The sequence below is a fragment of the Rhinolophus ferrumequinum genome, chromosome 7, assembly GCF_004115265.2.
Source record: "Rhinolophus ferrumequinum isolate MPI-CBG mRhiFer1 chromosome 7, mRhiFer1_v1.p, whole genome shotgun sequence".
NCBI lineage: Eukaryota > Metazoa > Chordata > Mammalia > Chiroptera > Rhinolophidae > Rhinolophus > Rhinolophus ferrumequinum.
Genome location: NC_046290.1, coordinates 23,422,675 through 23,446,359, shown reverse-complemented (window position 1 = coordinate 23,446,359; position 23,685 = coordinate 23,422,675). Strand labels below are relative to the sequence as shown.

At 37.7% G+C, this 23,685-nt stretch overlaps 1 protein-coding gene across 4 annotated transcripts in view; it reads right to left on the bottom strand.

The window, feature by feature from the left end:
* Nucleotides 1-23,685, bottom strand: part of SPEF2 (sperm flagellar 2) — a 164,581-nt gene that overhangs the window by 42,711 nt on the left and 98,185 nt on the right. For all 4 annotated transcript variants that reach the window (XM_033111285.1, XM_033111286.1, XM_033111283.1 and 1 more), the window contains 7 exons: nt 21,165-21,292; nt 20,943-21,081; nt 18,281-18,418; nt 14,178-14,329; nt 10,517-10,697; nt 2,623-2,770; nt 256-384 (listed from right to left, as the gene is read on the bottom strand). In XM_033111285.1, the coding sequence (XP_032967176.1) occupies nt 256-384; nt 2,623-2,770; nt 10,517-10,697; nt 14,178-14,329; nt 18,281-18,418; nt 20,943-21,081; nt 21,165-21,292 (1,015 nt within the window). The remainder of the gene's footprint in view (nt 1-255; nt 385-2,622; nt 2,771-10,516; nt 10,698-14,177; nt 14,330-18,280; nt 18,419-20,942; nt 21,082-21,164; nt 21,293-23,685) is intronic.

Below are 23,685 nucleotides of genomic sequence, written 5' to 3'. Positions count from 1 at the left end.
TTAAGATTTTAATTACTGCGGGTGCTCTCCTCATCTCTTCTTCAACTCTCTGAGATCCTAGCAGACAAATATAAGAGTCCTATAAGAGTCAAATTTAGATTTCACAGGGTCACGTGAAAACAACCAATTGAATGCCATACTTCTCATTCAGTTGGCCTTGTGTTCTCATAGACGTAGTTTGAGCGGCTGTGGGCTGTTTGCCAACTGGTCTATTTTCTACTGAAAAGTATCATCTTAGTTCTTTCCAATTGCTACCTTCAAATTGCAGGGCAGCAAGATGCTCTTCCTTTATTTTGAGTCTCAGTTCATTTTTCTTTTCCATGTTGTCAGTCTCCTCTGGTGTCACTGTTACAGGACTGGCTTCTGCTATAGGTGGTGATTTACCTGAAATGGCAATGAAAGACACTGAGTAAACTTACAACATACCAGGGTACACACATGGTACTTGGAGAAAATGAGTACAAAGTGAAATGTGTGGAGCTATAAATCTCGAGTGATATCTGGAAAGGAGAAACCGTGGTCCTGACAGCGTGAGTAATGGAGTGCTGATAGTCTTTTGTTGAGAATTCTCCATGTGGTATCTGGGGTAGACGCACATAAATATGTCCCATTTATGTAGCATCATGGGAAAATGAGTCATGCAGCAAGCACAGACAGAGTTAGCGACTCCAAAGAGGGTGCAATTCAGACTTTGTGGACAGAAATTAGGAAACCCCACCATACCATGGATGCCATAAGCCAATAGCAGAAGAAGTACCTCTCCTTAAAAGTTACTTGTATTAGCCAAGTGTTTCTGAGGTCCTCATCAAGAAAAGACAGAAGATAACCTCAAGACAATCTGGCTGAAATGTAGCTGATGGTCAAGAATCTGTAATCTACTTAATTATCTTTTAACTAACATAACCACAAGTACTTCGGTGATTACATAAGAGAATTAGAAAATAAGAATTTGGCAGTATTTGAGAATTTAGCAGTGTGAGTCTCGTTGCAGGCCTAGTTTGTATCATTCTACTTAGTTCAATAAATCATTCTGGAAGGTCTGACCTCCGGGAGTTCAAATATTTTGAGGAAGACATAAATGTTAACAAAGAAATCGTAATAAGATGTGTTAATTGCAATAGTGGATGTATGTATAAGTTACAGATGAAAGGAAGCTTAATCGCTCTGGATTTCTGTTTTATTATTGGCAAAATTAAGACGTTGGACTCAACTGACTATTCCATTAAAGTAAATTGAAACATTTCCTTCAAATGACACTTATATCTTTTATTTTTATCATTTGAGATGGAGTGATCTCTACTGTGGTGCTACTCTTCCCTTCGCTTCAAGTGCCACCATCCTCACTTCATCCGCTACCCCTTTCCATCCTCAGGGCTTTGTCTTAACTCCTACTCACAGCTGCTTAAATGTACTCCATCTAGGAAGTGTCTGCTTATCTCCTCAGGTGGAGTGAGGTGACCTCACTCAAGGGACTTGTGCCTCCCCTACCAAAGAGCAATGATTGGTCAAATGTCTATCTCTGCTGCTAGAGTACAGGTCTACAGGGCAGGACACATTTCTTCCTTCCTTCCTTCCTTCCTTCCTTCCTTCCTTCCTTCCTTCCTTCCTTCCTTCCTTCCTTCTTTCCTTCCTTCCTTCCTCCCTTTCTTTTTTTTTTTTTTTTTTAAGTTTAGCGTTGTGTCCTTAACACTCATCATAGTGTTTCACGTAGCAGGTGCCTAACAAATACTGTGAGCAATTGATGAATGGCGTGACTTTTGCTCAAGTCCTTCCATCTCTTTCTCTCTTGCCTCAAGTCACTTCAAAACTGTACAAGTGGAAACATTCCGAGGGGAGGATAATGTTTGTGGCAGAGCTTATCCCTGAGGTTAACCAGTGGTCTCTTCTAACCTGATTTTTCTTTCCTTCTTCCCATTGTGCCTCTGAGGCAGAGATTTATACAGGAGGATTCTAGGAGAGAAGGAATTGCTTGAATAAAACCTGAAATTTGAATTATACTTGGAATTGAACCTTAAACTTACGTATATACCAGGGGTGCCAAAAACATGTACACAAATGGAAACTTTGGTCAACGTTGCTCAAGCAGTAGTTCACCGTACTCAGAAGTGTCTGGACGCTGATGGTTACCACTTGGAGCGCCTCTTGTAATTGCAGAAGTCAAATTCACATCTGACTTCACATTTTCTGTTATCGGTATATATTGAGTATTACAATGTTAATACAGTTTCCTTTCTTAAAATGTGTATACTTTTTTTTGGCACCCTCTGCATATATAATTAACTTTTAAACTTCTCTTGTTTACTGTAGCAAGTATCAGTCCCTTTGCACACACTTTTCAGATTACATAGTGTCACCTTGGAATTGTTTTAACAAGTTCAAAACTGTCTTTGAGGTTAATTTTACCCTGAATATACTTGGCTATTCAGACAAACAAGTTAGGTGCGACTGGTATGCAATATGATTTGCCAACGAACACCATAGTTCAGAGAAGCCTGTGTCTAGAAGTTAAACCCAATGAATAGCCTTCTAGTGGCTTACAGGCCGGTGTGCTTGGTTAAATGCTGGTTTTCTACTAACGAGAGTTTTAAGCGTCCATGATTCTGGATGCTAAACCATGAGTACCTTTTTCTTTTTTGTCCTCCTTTTTTTTCTTGGGTTGTTCCTTTTTGGCTTTTTTATTTGCACTCATCTGAGGAGATTTTTCTTTTGTTTCTGATAGCTGGTTTTCTTTTTCTTCGTCTAGGAGCCTCTGATGAATTTCAGCAGCCACCTGGTAGTATAAGAGCAATATTTCAGGTAAGGGAACATTTGTGCAAAACGATAACCATTTGGATTTCGTCGTCACGTGATTCCATTGAAACCCTATTCCGCTGCAAATAAGCATGCCCTGTATTCAATCTTTGCAAAACACACACTTCAATGTTTTACTTCAATGGAAATCTGGCCCTGTCCCAAGATGGGACTTCCCCATGGCTGTCAGTGTGCACGCAGCTCACTGTCCCACGCCGTGCCTGCAATGACTGCCTCCTTATGTTTCCGCATGGCCACCTCCAGACTGTGGCAGGTTCATGGTCATGCAAAAATTCCTTTCTTTTTAATCTCAGACGCTATGGATTTAACAGCCCCTGTTCTTCCAAGTTCCTATTATCTCTTGGACTTCAATCTGGGGTATTTTCCTGTATCAGTGTTTCTCTTTTTTTTTTTTCATTATTGACCCCCTATGGAGTTTTTAAGACAGTTTCTCCCAATCACATCCCTTTCCATGAAGTTTGGTTTTTTTGTTTGTTTTGTTTGTTTTTTGTTTTTGATATTTTAAAATAATTTTTAAGAATGCGTTCAATTATACCTTCTATATCCATGAAGTTTTAATACTGCAGAAGAGATTGTATCTTTCTATATGTTTCATGTATATCTGTGCTTTATGCATAAAACGGGTAAGAAGTTTTCATGCTTTCCACACCATTTTTGGGAGTCCATGCCCTGTATTAACTGGGCTCATGGACACTTGAACCCTGGGCTTCCATTCTACTCTAATTCGACATCATCCCAGGAAGGTGCACTGTTTATGAGGATGACCTGTCCTACAGGCTAACCTCACTGTTGCTTCTTAGCTTACTCTTCTTGGGGGCCTTCGATCGAGCTTCTCTCCATGTCGGCAGCACCCTCCTTTCATTCTCACAAGTATCCTGGTTTGAGAGATTAGTTCTGTGGCCACCCCATAAATGCTGATGAATGGGGAGGGCCAGGGTGCTGCCGGAGTCCTTCCATCTCTCCTCTGAGGCTGGCTCTGTGCTTCAGGCAGCAGAAAAGCCTTGTGTTGGGGCTTATGCAGCTGGGGCCATGCCTATGGTTAGAAAGATTGGGCCTTTTGAATTAAGGCCAACTGTCCCAGGGGAAGGGGAGGGAGTGTGTGGGTGTAACCCTAAGAAATGAGAGCTGAGAAAAGACTCCAAGAGGAAGGAAAAAAACCCTGCACACACCCTGGAGGCAGGGTTCAGAATTGTAAAATCTCAATAAGGCAACCGGTGAGGAAATGGTGGTCCATGGGAATTTGTTTATTTCTTGAAGTGCTTCCTGTGTCCAAACCTGACATCATTTCTGGGGAGAATCGGGTGAGAGGCTGGGAAGAGAAAGAGGAAGTTGGGTGGAATTGAACAGAAAGACGATTAAGGCACAATCTCTCTACCCTCAAAGAAGTTCAGTCTTGGGGGTGAGATAGACCTGCTAATTCTTGCCCTCTCCAAATTCCTGCTACACTTCATACCCCATGGCTCAGCATAGCACTGTCCCCAACGGTTCTGTGAGGGCTAAGTGTCACCCCATCCTTCAAATGGGCTTTAAGGCTCCCATGAGCTGAGCCAGTCCCACTTCTTGGTATTCTCCAGCGCTTTTAGCACCGTGCTATGCTTATAGTGGATGCCCAGCAAAGGCTTAGTAATTGATGGAATTTGCTTCTTCAGTATCAGCAGAATCTTGGAAGGATGCAGAAAGGTGTCAGAGAGCAAGCCAGTATTGTGGTGGTGTGTGTGTGTGTGTTTTTTAATCGGATGCTCTTTAGATAAAAAATGTATTTCATGACATATACTGTACTTCCAAATTCTTGGTAAAGCTGAAAGCAGACTTGTTAACAGTCCCCCCTAAATTGCAAGCAATTCATTTTGAATCTGTTCTTGCAAAGCACAGTAAGTTAGCAATTTCCTTTAAAATTGGATTTTTCTCCCTTGTAAACAACCTTGTGTTGGTGATGATGATGATGACGATGATGGTGATGGCCACCATCTGCATTTTTCTGTCCACTTCGCTCAAAGACCTTTGGGTCTTTCTCAAAAAAGTCGACATAGTTCACAATACATCTAGCAATGCAACCTGTAAGGCTGAAGAAACTAAAAATAATGTCTCGACACTGTGGGCATTAGCTTTGTCTTGCTTCTTTGAAATCATTGCATACCTGCTAATTAGAAGAAAGTTTTGCTGAAAATTAACATTGCGTACTAAATGGATAGCTCCTGGTAAATTGCTGTGTAGAAGAAAGCCTGTGTTAAAAGTGCTTTCATTTCAGTTGCACTCATTTTAGCTGGCATTCTTTTCCCTGCAACAATGTGCTGAATCATGCCTGTCTCATTTGGAACTCAAAATTTCCTTAAGGTCATGTGACATCAAAGTCATAAAAGTCTATTAGAAACATACAAGCAGGATTCAAATATAATTATGAGGAACATTAATGACTGTACAACCTATTCTCCCGTGTTTTCTGTGTAGTTTTTGAAGGTCCACAAGGAAAATAGTACAATTTTGAATGAGTTTCTTAACATAATGATCTATTTTATTTACAATTTCTAAAGCACTTTCATATACATTATTTTATTAAATCTTTTCAACTATTCAAGAAAGGAAACATAAGGAATGTCTGTCACGTTACAGATAAAGAATTGAAAACTCAGGTTTTCTTAAAATCCTGTAGCTTACTTAATCAAGAGGAATAGCCAGGGCTCACTGTGTTGTATGATACTCTGTTTCTAATAAATTTTTAGACATGTAAAATGTCTACACATCACATTTTAAAATGTCATTTCCCTTGGGTGATTTTAACGGGACTCAGAAGACTTGTAAATTATGTGTATATAGCTGAACTGGCAGTAAAAATAATAATTCATATGTTTTCCTAGAATTCTTAGATCTGGTTCCCCACTCGCTGGTGCTTGGTAGCTGTTGTGGCCTTAGCGGTAACCATGACGGTCACGCCATCATCACTGATATTATCATCAGTGGTATTAGTATAGCAGCAGTAGCGTCTCAGGACTGTCTTTAGGGCTTAGTAGTATGTTAAATGTAGACATTTTGCTAGGTGTGGAATATATAAAAAGTATTAGAATCTAGTTATGTATTCAGGGGAAAAAATAAAAATTACAAACAGTAATCTAGATTATAAGAGCTAATGAGTGGGAGACACAATAACTGGTACAAGGATTGGAAGAGCATATCATCACAGAAGGCTGGGGCTTCAGGAAACAGGCAACCCACTGGTTAGGAATGAAGGTAGGAATTCTCTCTGAAGACTTAAAGCAAGTACAGGTTTAAGCAAATACAAGGAAGGAGGAGTATAATTTAGGAGAGAAAAATGGCATTAGCTGGGGCATTGAAGTGGTTAATACTCATGGAATATGTAGGAGGCAATATCTAGTCGATTGATGAGAAGGTTGGATGAGGTGGTACCAGCAGGATATGGAATTCTGAGCCTCTAGGTCAAGTGTTTAGGATTCTTTGCTGGCTATTGGGGATCATCACACTACCTCTCAGGTCAATTCTCCTCTCAGGTCAATAATGGAAGATCATTTCTGTATTTTTATAATTATTTACTAATCATGTTCCTTTATCTGGATCACTTTAGCTTAATGTACTGTAGTTGTAGATATAGTTGGGGTATAAATCTACCATCTCACTGGGTGCTTTTTATTTGTATTGTTTGTCCTGAATCTTTTTTTGTCCTACTTCTTTTCTCATTTGGATTATATATTTAAAATTATTTAATCTTGGTTACTGTAGAAAAAACACCATGAATCACTAAGTAACATTTAGACTTTGATGAGTTAATAATTCATATATAAATCTTAGGGTAAACACTAAAAAAATAGTAATAGAATGCATCCCTTATAAACTTACAGGGGGAGAAAGCAAGAAAGAAAAGATACAGCAAGGTTGAAAAAAAAAAGGATGAAAAAGATACGTAAACAATATCCCAAATTACAATTTACAAAAAAAAAACACATTATAGATAAAGAAGATTACCTGACAAAAATAAAAGGTTCAATTCACCGAAGGATTTAACAATTTAAAATTGTATATACCCAACTTCATGGCCTCAAACATACATAAAGCAAAACTTGATAAAAACTATAGAGAGAAATTAATCCACTCTTATAGTGTAATTTTATCATACATCTCTTGGTAAATCAAAGAAGAAAACAAATTTTAAAAGGATAAATAAGATCTAAACAATTATATATAATTATTTATGCATATTTAAAGTATAAATATATAATAAATAAAATAATAATGTATAAATACTTATATATAAAACAATTTCTGTGTATATGTAATACATACATAACATATATATTATATATAGACACAATGGAATATACACACACACACACACACACACACACACACACATATATATATATATCAAGAACACACAGAACATTTCCAAAATTGACCATAAAGCAAATTTCAAAAAATTTACATGAGTGTGTCCTCTGATTGAAATGTAATTAAGCTAGAAATCAGCATCTTGTTTTGAAAATTAAAAGTATACTTTTGAAATGTTTTGCACAAAATGATAACAAAAATAACATTATATCAAATTTTTTGAGATACAGTTAAAGGAAGCCACAGAAGGACAAAAAGAAAGACTGAAAATGAACAAACTATCACCAATCTCACAGCCCTAGGGAAGAATGGGACAATAACCCCAAAGAAAATAATGAAGAAAGAAATAAAATTAAGAAGAAACAAATAAAGTAAAATGAATCAATGAAGTTGAAAGCTAGTTATTTGAAAAGGCTGATATAAGCTGATCAACGAAGGGGAAAAGCACAAAGATTCAGCATTGAAACTGGCAAAGGGGACATCACGCAAATACATCAAGTAGATAATATACTGTGTTATATCAACACAAACATTAGAGGATATTTTAAAGAACTTCATGCCAATACATTTAGAAATCTAGAAATGGAAAAGTTCCTAGCAAAACAAAACTTACCAAAACCAACCCAGGTTCTTTTTCCCAAGAAGTGGAAAATAGAAAGTATGCTATATCTATTAAAGAAAATGACTCCTTGGGTGGAGCGAGTAACAAAACTCTTCCTATAGACTTCTTACAAAACTATAGACCTAGATGGCTTCTTAGTAAATGCTACCAAACATCTCAAGAAAAATTCCAACTTCCACATAACCTTCCAAAGCTATATCCCAACTTAATTTGTGAGGCTAGTGTTACCTGGATGCTAAAAGTTGACAAGAACAATATAAAAAGGAAAAATTACAGAATTTTGTCACTCATGAACAAAAGATCAAAAGTTCTAAACAAATTATTAGGAAAACAAATCCAGCAATAGGTAAGAAGGATGATGCTTCATTTCAATGTTGGACTTATTACTGGAATGCGATGAAAGTTTAACATTAGAAAATTGATCAATATATTTCACATTAACATAAAATGTTGAAAAATCATATGATAATCTCAATAGATATAGAAAAGACATCTGATAATACAATTCATTAAAAAAAAAAAACAACCCTTCATAGTAGGCTAGAAATGAAATTGAATTTCCATAATCCGGTAAATACTACCTGAAAAAAACAATCTATAGCCAACTTTTTCATGAATCTTGACAAGCTAATTTGAAAATTTACATGAAAAGGCTAAGAGCCTAGAAGAACCAAGATGCTCTTGACAGATGACAAGGTGGAAACATTTGCTCATCGAGATAAGAAATAAATGGGATGATGTTGTGTGGTCTGGGTACAAAGATACACAAACAAATAGACAACGCGGCTGATCTAATGTATAATATGTGATCACCTAACTCATGGCAAAGATGATACTGTAGTGAAACGGGGACAGGATTTAGCATTACCTGTGAAAGTTGAAGTATTATGTACAGTATTGTCTACTGACATTGAAGAGAGCACGTACTCCTAGATATACACCTGTTACGGGTGCCTATGAGCACCAATGGACATGTGTAAGAATGGTCACAGCAGCAGTATCCATAATGGCACCAAACTGGAGCCCAAATGTGTCCCAGTCGCAGCCTGGTTAAATAAACTGTGGTCTATTTATATAATGGAACACTACACAGCAACAAAAATGAACAGAATACAGCTACACTCAAGAGGATGTGATGAATGTCACAAATGTTGTTGAGCAAAAGAAGGCCCAAAGAGACAAAGGGTATGAGTCCATTATTTAAAGCTCAAAGCAAGCAAAGCTAAACTATGCTGTGTAGAGGTATAGAGTTGGGTAATAAAGCTCTTAAGAAAGTCAAGGAAGTGATTACTACACAGGCAAGATGGAAGGTCCCTTTCACGGAGATGGAGGGCTCCGTGATGAGGGCTGGTAAGGGGCATAAGAAGGACTTGGCAGGTGCAGATCTTTTCCTGTCTCCCTGTGTGGTGGTTCCATGAGGAGGTGTTTTGGGTGGGCTCATTAAGCCATGCAATTATATTTCATGCATTTTTTTCTTATATGTGTCAAAACACACACTAAAATAGTTTTTAAAAGAAGCAAGACAATGAGAGGAGTTTATGTTCACTTTTGAGAGGGAGAAAAGAAAGAAGTAAGGAGAACAAAAAGAGAGAGGGAGTGAGGAAAGGAGGCACTGGTGGCCGCTATCAGACCAGGTCAGAGGAAAGAACCCTGGCAGCAGAGCAGCCGGGAAGGGACTTGGAAAATGCCCAATCAACAGTGCTGATGGCATACTGTGAGATTGTGATGCAAGCCCCTCTTCTGCCTCTTCCACAAAATCTTTTGGAAAGTTGATTCTGCTTTCTGTTTGAATGAAATATTTCAGAGAAACTCGAAGAAGGCTTGACACAAAATGGAGATGGAGACTGGAGGATGAGGGAACAGTGGTCCTCCGAAGTAAACTCTGTGTGCCTCTGGACAGGGTGAAGCCTCTGCTTAGACTAAAGTTATTTGTATGCTCTTCCTTTCTCCATTGATGTGGTACAGACTCCTTGCAGACAGGGACTGTCATCTCCTTACCTCCCAGGGAAGGTGGAAAGGACATGGAACTTGGAAGTCCTAGAGACCCAGGTTGAAGTCCCATCTCTGACACTTACCTGCTGAGTGACCTTGGGCAAGTTTCTTAACCTTTCTGGATTTTAGTTTTCCACTCTAAAGAGGATAATAGTAATTACCCCATAGGTGACTTATGTAAAATGCTTAGCAGAGGTTTTAAACTAGAGTCCTATAAGGCAGATGTATGTTCTGCTTGGCTCTGTAAATTTTTTTAAACTTGATTTTATTTCTAACATGTTAAAATCAGTAGGTTTCACATAAAAATCAGAATTTCTGGTTTTTCTTGTAAAATTGGAAAATCTGGCCATCCTGGGGCTCATTTTAAATGACAAGGATTGGGTAGGGCTGAGTAGCACATACCTCTTTAGACAGGGGTGTGATTTCCACTTGGCCACAGTGCTTCCCCTGCCCCCCTTTGCCTTATACTTGACTCCATGACATTTCCTGATTGGCCCTTAGGCCCTTGTTTGGAACCTTGCCTGGTCCAGTATAGAAAATCACCTAAAAGTTGGTTCATGCCTGTCTTGATCTCATGTATTTGCTGTTTGAAGTGTTTCACTTTCTATTTCTTTCAGAAAAAAAAAAATGGGGGATAAATGTATACAGTGCTTGCGAACATTGCGTAAATTTTTCACCCATGGCCTGTCACCAACGTTGGTACTTAATGAATGGGTATTACTGAAAGAAAACACAACGACAAGCATGGCTTACCATCTGAGATATTGCGAAGGAAGCTTGTTGCCAGATGTCCATTATCAGCTTCTCATCCGCCTCAAAATTTAACTCTATTTTTTCTAGCGAGTGATCGATTTTGCCCTTCAGTAAGGTTTTCGGTTTGGGTTTGGATGTAGTTACATCCGGAGAAACAGATGATCGAGACACTAGAGGAATTCTTTGGAAACAAACAGACAAAACAGGAAATATAAAGATTTTATTTAACAGAAGTCTATTTTCATGACCACGTTACTTTGTGAATTTTGTGGTCTCGCTTTAATCTCAGTTTTCAGAGTTTTCTTGGAAGAACTCTTTAAATGGCAAAAAGACTATAAAAGACTCCATTCACATTTTTGTGGTCTAGAACATCTTAAAAACAAGTGGAAACTAGAAACAAGCAATGACAAAACGTAATTTTCGGGTTGCGTGCTCAGTACTTGTGAGGAAGGGGATTAAACAACGGCAATGCGAAGCAAACACGATTTTGAAATTTATCCAGGGCGTAAACTTCTGACAAGGAGTAAACCAGTCATGAAAAAGCAAACCACATAGGCCTGTGCATCACTACTTTAAGACGACTGGTATTGGCTTCCGGTGGACAGTTAAAAAGCAGGATGCGACAGATGTGAGGTCCGCAAGGGCAGCAACGTTTTCGTGGTTGGTGGGGGAGACGTCCAGCAGCCTCCCCACTCTCGAGTATGGATGATGAAGGCTGTCTCTTTATGTTGTAAAGTGCTGTGAGAACATAGCGTTAAACTCTCCCTCCTCCTTCTCTCAACCCCACTGCCGCTCCATGTAGAAATTCCGGAGCTGCCCTGGAATACTCTATCCCCTAAGGATTCCAGGATCTCAAAGGCTAACAACAGAGGTGGGAGAGATCCACAAGACGGCGGGACCCACCTCGGTGATTAAAAGTGAGAATAGCTTTCATCTTGGGCAAGAAATGGGGAGAGAGGAGCTCCAAGGACACTTTTGCTGAAACTTGTGGAGAGGAGTCAGGAGCAATAATAGGAACAAGCGTTTGGTTTGGCAGACTCCAGTTGCTGGGGAACAGAGCGATGACTCAGAAAGCTGACTGTGAACCCCAGCAAACAATCAGCTGGCCTTGTTTGGAAGCATCCGATGAGGTTTCTTGAACTGGGCTCTCTGGTCCTTAGAGTGCTTGGAATTCTGACACGGTACCGTGCCTGGAAGGCACTGTGTTGAGCGTCTACTACTTGGTGTACCTCCACCCACAAGGGCAATTTACAGTTCAATAATCAAGTAATGTTAAATCTCGGTCTGAGACGCATGAAATACATGTGTCTAATAAGCTAAGGCAAAGGTTGTGAAATCACCTGTAGATGTTTAATATAGTACACAATGCACTTCCCAACATTTTGCTTTGGGAGACAGTAGAGGTAGCTCATCACTTATTAATAGAAAAAGAATTTCAGATTAGAATTCATTTACTGGGAAGTACTCTGGTCTAGCTAGCTCTGCCATATGAACTGGGGCATGTCACTTGACTTTCTGAGGCTCTGTTCCTACTGGAATTATACAAATATGATGATAATAATATCACTATTATTGTTACTAGTTATTAGTCATTACTAATTATTAGTTATTAATTAATTAATAGTTATTATTATTATTCGGTCTTTGAAGGAATAAAATAGACAAGCTATGTGAAAATGCATTGTGCTTGTTTCCCTATATAGGTTAGACTGCGGTTGATTGGTGGATTGGTTGATACATTGATTGACTGAGAGAGAGTTCCAGTAGATATTCATAGCAGTGATTTGAGACTAAGATTGGTGCAGAGTTGTTTTGCAGAAAATAAGAACTGGCTGTTCTTTTGCCTGTTTCATTCTACTAACCAACATTAATAGCTTCCCTGTTATGCCTGACTTGTTATTTTGTGCTAAGAACAGAATGAGCTGCTACTGTAGAAGTTGGAACTTGGCCTCTTTTGGTGGCTCTGATGGTTTATACTGCCCTTGGAATTTTTCATTGTGTTTCGTTTCAAAGTTCTCTTTCAGCGGCTTGCTGAGTTAAACATTTCTCTTGTATTTGTATCAAGAAGAGAGTACAAACTTTCCTTCTTGTGTTTTCTTGCTTACACATGGGCGTGCCAGGGACATGATGGGAATAGATGGAAGAAATCAAGAGAGAGAAGAAATGGGCCTTAGATCACTATCTAACCTTATTGTTTTCAGGTCATTTCAAATCCTTTCTGGAATCAGGGAGGGTAAAACAAACAAAGCAAGAACATACAACACTTACAATTAAAATAGGGCATGTAAGTAAGAATAGTTTATTGTCATATTGTGCAATATTAATAGCAGTCACCACTTAACGAGAATTACTGGGACTAGATCTCAGGTTTTCTGATTCCAAAAGTGGTACTACGTGTTCTGAGGATTTCATTTTCCATGATCTTCTTAACAACCCTACTTTACAGATAAGAAAACCAAGACTTAAGAGAGTTCCAAAACAGTTAAATTGTCTTATTTACATACCTAGTAAATATCAGACCCAGGACTGAAATCAGATCTATCTGACTTCAAAACATATTCACTCTTGCTACTCATATTGACTGAGCAAGCTTGTAAAATAAAGCACATCCACTACTTTCAATCTATAATACATAGCTCATCTCCTTGAAAATTTAATGTTTAAGGACTATATATTATTTTAAAAATATAATTTCTTTTTCTCCTCATCAAGTTTATTTTCTCATAATCTGCTTACCGGTCATGAGAAAATGTTACTTTAATTCTTAATTCTATTTTATTAAATTAGTTTTTATTAATTCATATAATTTAAGGATTTTGAATTTTATTTTTTACTTTATTTTCTTACTTTTTGCTCTCTTTTAATGTGTTATAGTTGGGAACCACATCACATGAATTACCACCACTCCCACCCCCTATTTCTTACAGATAGTTTTCTACCTGTTTATAGCTTTTCAGGGTTTGGAATCTTGCTTCTCCTCGCCCCCCACCCATTGGGTCTATAAAAGCAATTATTTTAAAAACTTTCATATTGTATAGGAGTGTTTGGCTGAAAATATAATTTTTGTTCCACCCTTAACACCAAGTTAATTTTCTTGCTGGCAGGAACCTGGTGTTAGACTGTTAATAAGTTTTTCAGTCTCACAAAATCATGATCACATATGACTGAGTCTTTACTGTTTCTCTTTACTGAGAAAGAAGCCTCATAACCCCTTCCATTTTCTTTTACATGATGTGATACACACACACACACACACACACACATACACACACACACACACAAAACAGCTTGGAACCTTTCATAAAGTGGTAGAGGTTCACAATCTCTTACCAGAAACTCTTGGGGTCAAAAGTGTTTCAGAATTCATGTCTACAATATATTCCCTTACATCCCCAGTGGAGTCTATTGGAAATGCTTTGTAACAAAACACACTATACCTCTGCAGCAAAAATGAGTAACAGTAAATATTCACTATACGTGGTATAAATAATGCATATCATTAATCTTAAATTGAAGTTACAAAAAAATTTCAGTTTTTAGAGCTCTTCTGGATTTTGGATTTGCAGATATAGGCATATGGTTTTTATTAGTAGTATTCAGTTAAAAATCACAAAGCTTTATATTCAAACCAATTACAGTGCAACATGATAGCCTGACTTACCTAAGCTGGCTTTCCAAAATCTCTTTACTATCCATTTGGACCAATGGGACACGAGTAAATCTCTTACTGTCCACTGCTGGGATTTTGCATTCCATTCCCTTGTAATAGTCTTGAAGGAATCTCTTTGTATCTTGGAAACGATTCAGTTCTGCCTTTAATAGCAAATATGAATGTTAATACCCAAGAAAAAACAAGCAGATCTGTACATATTTTCTACATAAGCTCTGTGAGCACTATTTTAAAACATTTGGGTTTTAAATCAATTTTCTGGAAATCTATTTTCTGGACATTAAGAAAGAGAATTGGCTACAAGTGTATATGTAAAATTTCATAAAAATTAAAGGAAACTGGTGACAGTGTTCCCTATACTTATTGAGTATGATTCCACTTAAGATGACATTTCTATGTCTCTTGATATTGTGACAAAAGATTGTATGGTGTCTGAAGTAGTGTATATTATTCATTATTTTGACATTAAGAATGTTTCCTGTGTCCCATATTCAATCAGTTACTATAGTAACAAACACTTGAGTGTCTTCTCTCATAAGTAACATGTTGATTTGAGAGATATAAAAAATATTATACATATAAATACCAAATACAAATACAAAAAAAACTGAAATACAAAAAAAACTGAAATACAAAATAAGACTAGGTTTTGGTCCTCTAATTGTGGAGAAATGACAAAGAGAAAGGCAAAGTGATAATGAATTGTTCTCTTTTTTACGGTCTCCATTCTTGCTCAATATGCAGGGTAGGGAGATCACTTCTCCATGCTCACAGCAAAACCCCTCTGCTGGCTTTGCCAGTAGGGGCCTCGAGGGAAATGGAGAAACAGAGAGGAGTTGGTGGCAAGGTGAGCATGAGTTATCCACAAGTGACTCCCTGCCAGCCAGGTCATTTCCCTTTGCAGTAATGATGAAATGCATGCATAGTGAGACCCCGCACAGTGCCAAACACACGAATGTAGACCATGAGTTTTCCAACCTGTTCTCCCCTGAGGTATTTAGACCAGTTGGCATATCTGTGCTTCTCTTTGTTGTGTAAACACGACCTCCAGACTTTGCTTTAGTTAGTGGGGTTACTTAAACCAGCACCCGAGGGCTTAAAGATCGAAGCTCTTATATACATGTATTCCATGATAGCTAGTTAATTATAGAAAGTGTCTTCTTAAGAAAGAACAAAACTGACCTACTGTTCAAAGCCCTCAGCTGAACCTAACCCAAGGGTATTTATGAAGTGATCCCTGTATTTAGCAAACAATTAACATTGCCATTTATTTCATAAAACATGAAATAGTCTTTAACTGCCATATTCACAGTTGGGAACAAATATAAAAGTCTGCTTTGTATTGTGTCGATAACAAAAGACAAGGACAGTTTCAGTAAGTCTGTTTTTGATACTGAAAAGCTAAGCCAAATTGCTCCTGAAAAACCTGTTCTCTGCATTATTAAATATTTCTAGCTAAATAAATGAAACAAGAAGAAACTCATTTGGTTAATTTGAATCTGTGGTATACAATAAAATTATCATTCATATACTGTTTTAAATCATGGAACATATTTAAATACTCCACTTGGATTTTAAACATAAATATATACTTAAGTAACTTTTCAAACTAGCTCTTTGAAATGATGAGGAAAACTAAACATTTGTCTCTTTCCTTGGCTGAGAAACCAAATTGAGTTTTAACATATTCATCTAGGGACTAATTTCACAGCTTGACAGTAAGTGTTTGTACCTGTCATGCTTAGATTTGGTAAAACAGTAGAGAGAAAATGAGTCTTGTAAATTCTACTCAGGGGAACCTACACAATAAATACCACACTTAAACTGAGTAGCATGCAAATGTAATCCCAAATTGTACAAATTGGATATTGACAAATAACTTTGGGGAACTAAAGGAATGTGTTGCAAGGTTATAAAAAAATTATTAGGTTGGTGCAAAAGTAATTGCAGTTAAAAAGGTTAAAAATAATTGCAACAACCGCAATAACTTTTGCACCAAACTAATATTAGTCATTGAGTTACAGCATTACATTATTTGGCAAATAAATTTAAAAATAAGGAACTTATTTCCTCCTTAACTTAGAGAACTCTTTAATTATGATTAAATGTAGTAGATCCTATTTTATATAGTTGGTATTTGAGACAGTGTTCAAGGTAAGCTAGCCCTATTATATTATTTTATATAAAAGATTAATTTATTTTAAGGGGCATAATTTGATTCATATATAGCTACCTCTGAATAAGATGGCATTCTATATCCAATATTCTCATAGAAGCAGAATCGATTAACGTTCTGCTCACATTTATGATAACTAGTAATTAATTCTTTCTTACATTTTTCTTGTCCCAAAATCTTAGTTTCGAAAGGAATCTTTGAAATCATCTAGGACCGCATTTTCTAAAATTTATTTTGTAGAAAACTTGTCTTATAGACTGTTATCTTCCCTTCCCTTGGTTGGTTTTAGACGTGGATTGAGTTTCTCAGGGTGAGAGCCTTAAATCTAGGTATTGCTCAGAAGCACGAGTTACATCATTTCCAAAAGAGGCATGTATTGCTCAGACAAATGAGAATGACTCACAAAAATTCTCTATTCCCTTTACCTGCATTATTGGATTTCAGTTACTTGTGCTATAAGCTTTTGACACACCTGTTCCAACATTCAGTCTCTGCTTGCCCAAACTGGTATCTTGGATGCTACCCAGACTGGCTCCGGCTGCTTTGGGAGTCTCACTTTAATCCTTTGCACAATTTATGCTTTGTAGCTCCCATCTGGATCCCAGAGTCAGTAACTGGTGAGGCTGCTCCTGCCTCTCAGGTCTCTGCTGACTTTTCAGGCCTCCTGTGGTCCAACCCGCCGCGGTCCCAGGGGTCTGTCCCTTTGAATGCTGGAAGTACTAGCATTCATAGTCATTTGTGGAACAAGTATTTATTCAACTCCTACTATACGCTAGCTCTAGTGATTATCAGATAAATATTCTCATCTCCTGCAGTAGCTCCTTATGTAAGCTAATCAGCTGAAGACTAGAAATGTCTCCCTTTCCATTCTCTATTCTTTTTCTCTTAGGAAAACAATACTCATGGAGACACAGCTTGACCAAGACAGACTTTATATTCCCCTCAGCTTGACTAAATTTCACATGGGCTTCTTCCTAACTCTAGGCTCCTGACGTCCCTGTTCTTAGAGTATTACTTCAGAAAACTTGTCATTATAAATCTGTTCTCTGTCTCTTTGAGATGTAAGTCTTTTTAAAAGCTTGCTAGTTTTAGAACCCAGAACTGTCTTTCTCTGGGATGTGAGAACCATCTCTTTGAAATGTAGCAACAAGGGAGAGAGCCCTCATGTGTCAGTTCCTCTGGGAGGGGAGGAGCCTCACATGGGAGGGTGATTCGCTCCAAGTGGCAAAACTCCCTCCTGTCATGAAGATAGGAGAAAGTTTATTCTCCCTTTAGGCAAGGTCAGTTAGAAAACACAGATAGCCTATTACTTTGCTCTTCCCCCAACCCCAGCTCTTAAAAACTCTCTACCCTTATTCTTAGCAGAGCTGAGTATCCAGACTTGGTCTGTACTCCCTCCCCACTGTTAACAGAAAATCTGTCTTCTTGTCTAGTGCAATTTTCTATTTAAACAGTCTGCAAAATATACCTTAATCAGGTTGTTCTGATGAACGGTCTGCTTTTCCAATCCAGACATAAACCTTTTTCTGGAATCAAATGCCTGCTGAGTCTGATCTAGCCCATGTGGCATGGATGCTTTCCTAGGCTTTGGCTGACTACTTTGGGTGTCTGCTGTGAGAGAATGATGAGGTAACAACTAGTAGAGACACCATCTCTGGGGTCCCCTCCACAGCTCTTAGGCTACCTGGAAGCAGAGCTGGTGAGTGTTTGCTTGAGATGCTCCCAGTTCTGGTGCTTGTTTGGGCCGGGGCCAAAATGATTTATTTCAGCTAAGTTTCTCAGCAAGTTGGAGCCTGACAGAGTGCTGTGAGTAACACGACTCCTGAACAGACCCCTCACATTCCCAAAGGAGTTGTTACATAAGGAACGTGGCTGTGGAGGAAAGAGTCTGTGTCACCGTGACCAGTGGTGCTCCTACCTGCATCAGTGAGAAGAAATGGTTCATTGCTATTCCTGTGGAGACCTGCAACCAGGCCTCATTAATGATATCCAGACGCTCTTGCTCTGCCTCTTCCTTCCGGGCATCACAAATGTCCCACAGGCAGTCTCGTAAGTCCTGAAGAAAAAGAAATATCACCGTTATGCTTTAGGGTCACGGCTCATATTACCGCAGTATAATCAAACCCAAATCCTTTGCCTGTCTTAAAAAATGTTCCTAAAGAAAATTCAGACCTAATGCGCTCATGTATTGTATTCCTTCATTCAACAGATATTTATTTTGCTTCTACTCTGTGTCTCTGTGTCTGAAAGACACCAAATCACATGCCCATGTTTAGCACAAATCCATGGCAGTTCACTTCATTCACGGTGGCTATGCTTTATGTATTTTAACCCTTCTTCAGAAAACACTGCTGCTGCATTAATCTCTATAAATCAAAAACTGTAGCAAGGAAATGGATAGAAATATATCAGTTGTAGGGGTTCTTAACTTACTTTCATCGGTTTTTGTAAGACCATGTAAACATAAAAATATATTAAAAAAAATAGAACAATTGTTTCAATCAGAATTACTTATGAGACTTTGAAAACTGAATGGTATATAAAGTCCCTTCCTAAACCTAAGGAGTTCAGACAAAGGACCCAAAGCAACGGAAGGTTTATTTTTTTAAAACTTCACAAGTTTCTCTACTATTACTTCTGCTGAGGAGTCACAGCTAAAAAGAATTATAATATCATTAATGCAGTTGATTTGGCCAAAACTTATTGAACCTGCCAAATAGAGACCACGTGTTCTTTTCTATTATCTATCTTATATATATATAAGAATTGTTCATATTTTAGCCAACTGAAAATTAAAAGAACTTAAAATAAATTTTAAAATTAAAATAAATTTAAAAGATTATGTTAAGTAAATTAATTATATAATCTCAGGTTCAAGATGTATTTTCTAACTTGACCACAAAGAGAAGCAATGAAGAAAAATTTTCTACATTTATCTACATAAACATTAAAGGATTTCTTTGTGTTAAAACTCATCTCAAATAATATAAGGCAAATATCAAACTGATAATATATTTGTAACATTTGACCAACAGATGGTTTATATCCTTAATATATAAAGAGGTCTTGGAAAGCAATAAGAAAAAGAGCAAAACCCAACATAAAAATGGAAAGAAATCATAAACAGGCTTCAGGAAGAAGAGAAATTTAGGTGGCAAACTTAGGAAAAGATGGTCAACTTCAAGTGTAAAAATAGAAATGCGAATAACAGAAGATATCCATATTTTTGCCCATTAAATTGGCAGAGATTAACAAAAAAGGTAGAACCCAATATTTGGCGCATTCTCATAATCTGTTACTTGGAGTGACATTTGCAAGTTTTTAATGTGTTTAAAAACTAGCCATAATTTTAGAATCAGCAATTTCCACTTTTTTAGAAATTTGCCCAAGAAAATAATTAAGGATGTGGTAAATATTTAGCTGGATGAAATTTTACTGTATAATTCTATCGAATAAAAAGTTGGTGCTCAGCAAATATTTGTTAATGAAACGATGACTAATAATAGAAATTTGTTAAATATATTATGATATAGTCAATGAAATATCTTTGAGACATAAAAATAATAAGGTAGTAAGAAAACATGTAATATTGGTGAAAAAGAATGTTAAAAAACAAAATGTGTATTACAGTCACATATTTTGCAAACATAATTGCCCCAAGGTAATAACAATAGTTAACGAATGGCAATGGGATTATGGATTTTCCATTTTAAATGTTGCTTCTTTTTATTACCTAATTTATCTACAATAAATATATGATACATTTGGAATTAGAAAAAAAAATTCTATCTAAGATATTTTTAACTTAAATACCTAATCATTCTACCAACAATCACCTGACTGATATGGGGAAGTTTCTAGGAGGGCTGGCATTACAAATAAGTAGGAAAAAGATAGAAAAGGCAGATAATCTTTGGATTTACATAGCTATTAATTACTGTTTGAGGAATGTCTAAGAACAGGTAAAATACTTCAGTTTTACTAGGACATTTGTTAATTCAATACCTCTTGGGTTAAATCCTCCAGCACTTCACTCACCCAAGTCACTTAATTTCAGTAGCATCTCAACTGTTTCCTAACTGGTCTCCCTGCTGCTTTTACTCTACTATAGGCTCTTTTAAAACCCAGCAGCCAAGACTTTGACTGTCATTCATATCAACACCAGTATCCTAAGAATGACCTCCCAGGCCTTAGGTCGTGTAGTCTCCTGTGATCTCTTTGACCTCATCACCAGACACTCTGATCTATGCTTGCTGTGCTCCAACCACCTGTCTCATTGCTGTTCTTCAAACAGCAAGTCTCCTCCTCTTTCAGTTCCTTTGCCTTCATTTGTCCCTGTGACTAATACACTCCTCCCCCAAATATCTACATGGCTCACTCAATCACTTCTGTACTGAGTTTGCTCAAATGTCACCTTTGCTGTGGACCTTTCCGCAAACACGCTGGAAAAGCAAATTTTCAAACCATTTCCGTCCTCTTCCTCACATGCTCATGAAAGTAAAAAGGGACTGAATTAAGGTTTTGCAGTACGAGGTTCGAGAGTGTTGAGACCCAGCCTACTTGATCCCAGATCCCCTTACATTCACTCTTTGGTGTAGCTCAGCTTTTGTTTCCTCATCATCCCACAGGTCTTCAGGAAAAGAGTTGAAATCAGCCTGCCACTGAGACACAAAATCTTGCTTGTGATCTGGACGCCTTAGAAACTGCTGAAAACTTGCTCTGTGAGGCACAGAGAGAATGAGACAGCGCTTACATGTCATGCCTGTAAACTGTAAAACTCGAACTTTGGAAACTTTACTTACTTAATCTCATAGAAGTAAGCAAGCACAGCATGCGGGTCTTCTCTCAAATGCCTGAGTACTGTTTTGACAGAGTTTATATAGGAAGTTTCTATTAGTTCCCAGTAAGGTACTAAAAATGAAGGCATTTCCTGTTAAATAGTAAAGCATACAAATCATGTCAAATGTCAAAGTGAAAATTCTTCTGAATAGTTGAGTCAAAAGAGCAATACTAAACAAGGTGATCAAGATACACTTGCAAATACTTAAAACATTCTCTGTGGAGCTTCTTGCTCCTTTTTATCTTCCCCTCCTCCAGCTAATTTCTGAGAATATCTATCTCATAAAGCCAGGAACAATGGTTGTCTTATTTGCCACTTTACAGTTTTCCTTATAATTTCCACAGTGTCTGGGACATACTAGGTGCTCAAGAAATATTTATGGAATGAATGAATGAATGAATTGAATTGTCATAGATGTCACATTTTGCCTAAGGTGGAAAACTGCCTAGCAGGGAGAACACCTAGTGCTCATGTGAGAGTGATAATGAGTTATTTCTCTGAATTTATCCAGGATATTTTTATCTTTGCTCTGTGTACCATGAAAATTGGAAAGTTTCTTTTATGTTATCTTTAATGATGCAAATAAACAGTTAAAAACATGAAATAATCAAAATGAAATGAAACTGAAGCTATTATATTCAATATAAACTTGCTGAACTCATTATTCCCTTATTGGCTGTGCATTTGTTTACTCAGGGAATCACACACAGGGGACATTAGAGGTAATCTGGGCTAATTTTCTCTCCAATGTAGAAATGCCAAATACTAGAGGTAGATTATCCAATCTCCCTGTGGCTCTCAATGATGTCTTAAGTACAACATTCCAAGGCAGCTCCCTCCAGTGTCACATAATTCACGGAAAATTCTTCCTTGTGTTAAGCAGAAATTTGTCTTGCTGTAGTGTCCATGCAGCCCTGGTTGTGCCCTTTGGAGAAGGACAGACTACATTCATACAGTCTCTCCTATGATGGCCTGCCAAATATGTGAAGACATTAGTGAAGAGAGGTGGGCTGAGATTCAGGATACAACTTGCTTGTTTGGGAATGCCCAGACTCTACTGCAGCATATAACAGGGGCTCCATCAATGTTAACATGGGTGTAAGCTGACTCTCCTGAAGCCAATTTTATCACCAGTTAAATTTTTAGGAGACTGGATGGCTCCATATAGGTCTAAAAGCCTACAATTCTATATCCAACCATACTTCAAGAATTCATCCATCTAAATGAAACATTTACATTTCCTTTAATGCTACTCTGACATTATTTTAATGCCTTTTTCTTACCTAGTTCCACCGTCTGGCTTCTACTTTGTCAGTGATCTCTCTTAAAGATATGGTATCCAGAATGATGATAAAGACCATTTTAAATAAGTCCACTACTAAACCTCCCACCTGGTTGACTTCAATCCATTAATTAACACTTTGTGCATGAAGAGTTCCCACATAAGAATGGGCCCAACTGAACTAACATCCTGCTCACAGCTCTCACTATCTACAAGAACTTCATGAGAAATTGTCAAATACTATTTTGAACTCAAGGTATGTGATGTCTGTGAGACTTCCCTGACCTGCCTATCCAACCTTGCTATCACGGAAAAGGAACGGGCCAGGTCAGCTGGACTTGGTGAGCTGTGTGGGCTCTGGGGGATCATTTTTGTTTTTCATTAGTGCTCTGAAGTCATGCATTTAATAACTATCTCTCGAATTTTGTCAGGGATCAGACATGATTATTGGTCTATATGTTGCTACATCCCATCTGTCTTTCATTAAATATTTAGGCATTTACCGACATCCAGCCTTCAGGAATCTCCCATATCCTCTGTGATTTCTTTGAATTATTGATAATATCATATCTCTGGGTTCCTCCAGTCTCTGGAAGAACCAGATGTAATTTTCCTGGGTCTGGGAAGTTGAACTTATGTGATGTGACTAGAGGTTCAGATCCATCGTTTCCAATTAAATAGTATTCTCTTCATTGGAGAAGACTGCGCATAATAGGAAATTGGTGGGCAAAGCAGATATTCTCCAAAGCTTCAGAACAGAAAACAGAGAGCTTTCACTTTGACTGCCTCCTTTGGTTCTCTCTGCACCTTCCCTTGCTGGCAATGAAAGAGGGACAAAGTTTCTCCTTTAACTTGGCTGCTGTCTCCACCTGAGAGAGCCAGATATGAAAGCAATCTCTCTCTCTCTCTCTCTTTCCTTGCATATGCCTATTGAGGTAAGGTAGAGCCGGGGTCCTTGGAAGGCCTGGAACTAGGGTTACCAGATAAAGTATAAGATGCCCAGTTAAATTCATCAATTATCTGAAATTCAAATTTAACTGGACGTCTATCTGTCTTTCCTCATCCTTGGCAGGTAAACTCTGCAACTCATGTGTGAAATGCTTAGAGTGGAGAAAGAACTAGAATGGATCACGTGGCCTTCCTTGTTTTCAGGCCCTAGGCTACTTCTAGTTGTAGCAAAAGGCATTCTCTACATTGTTTT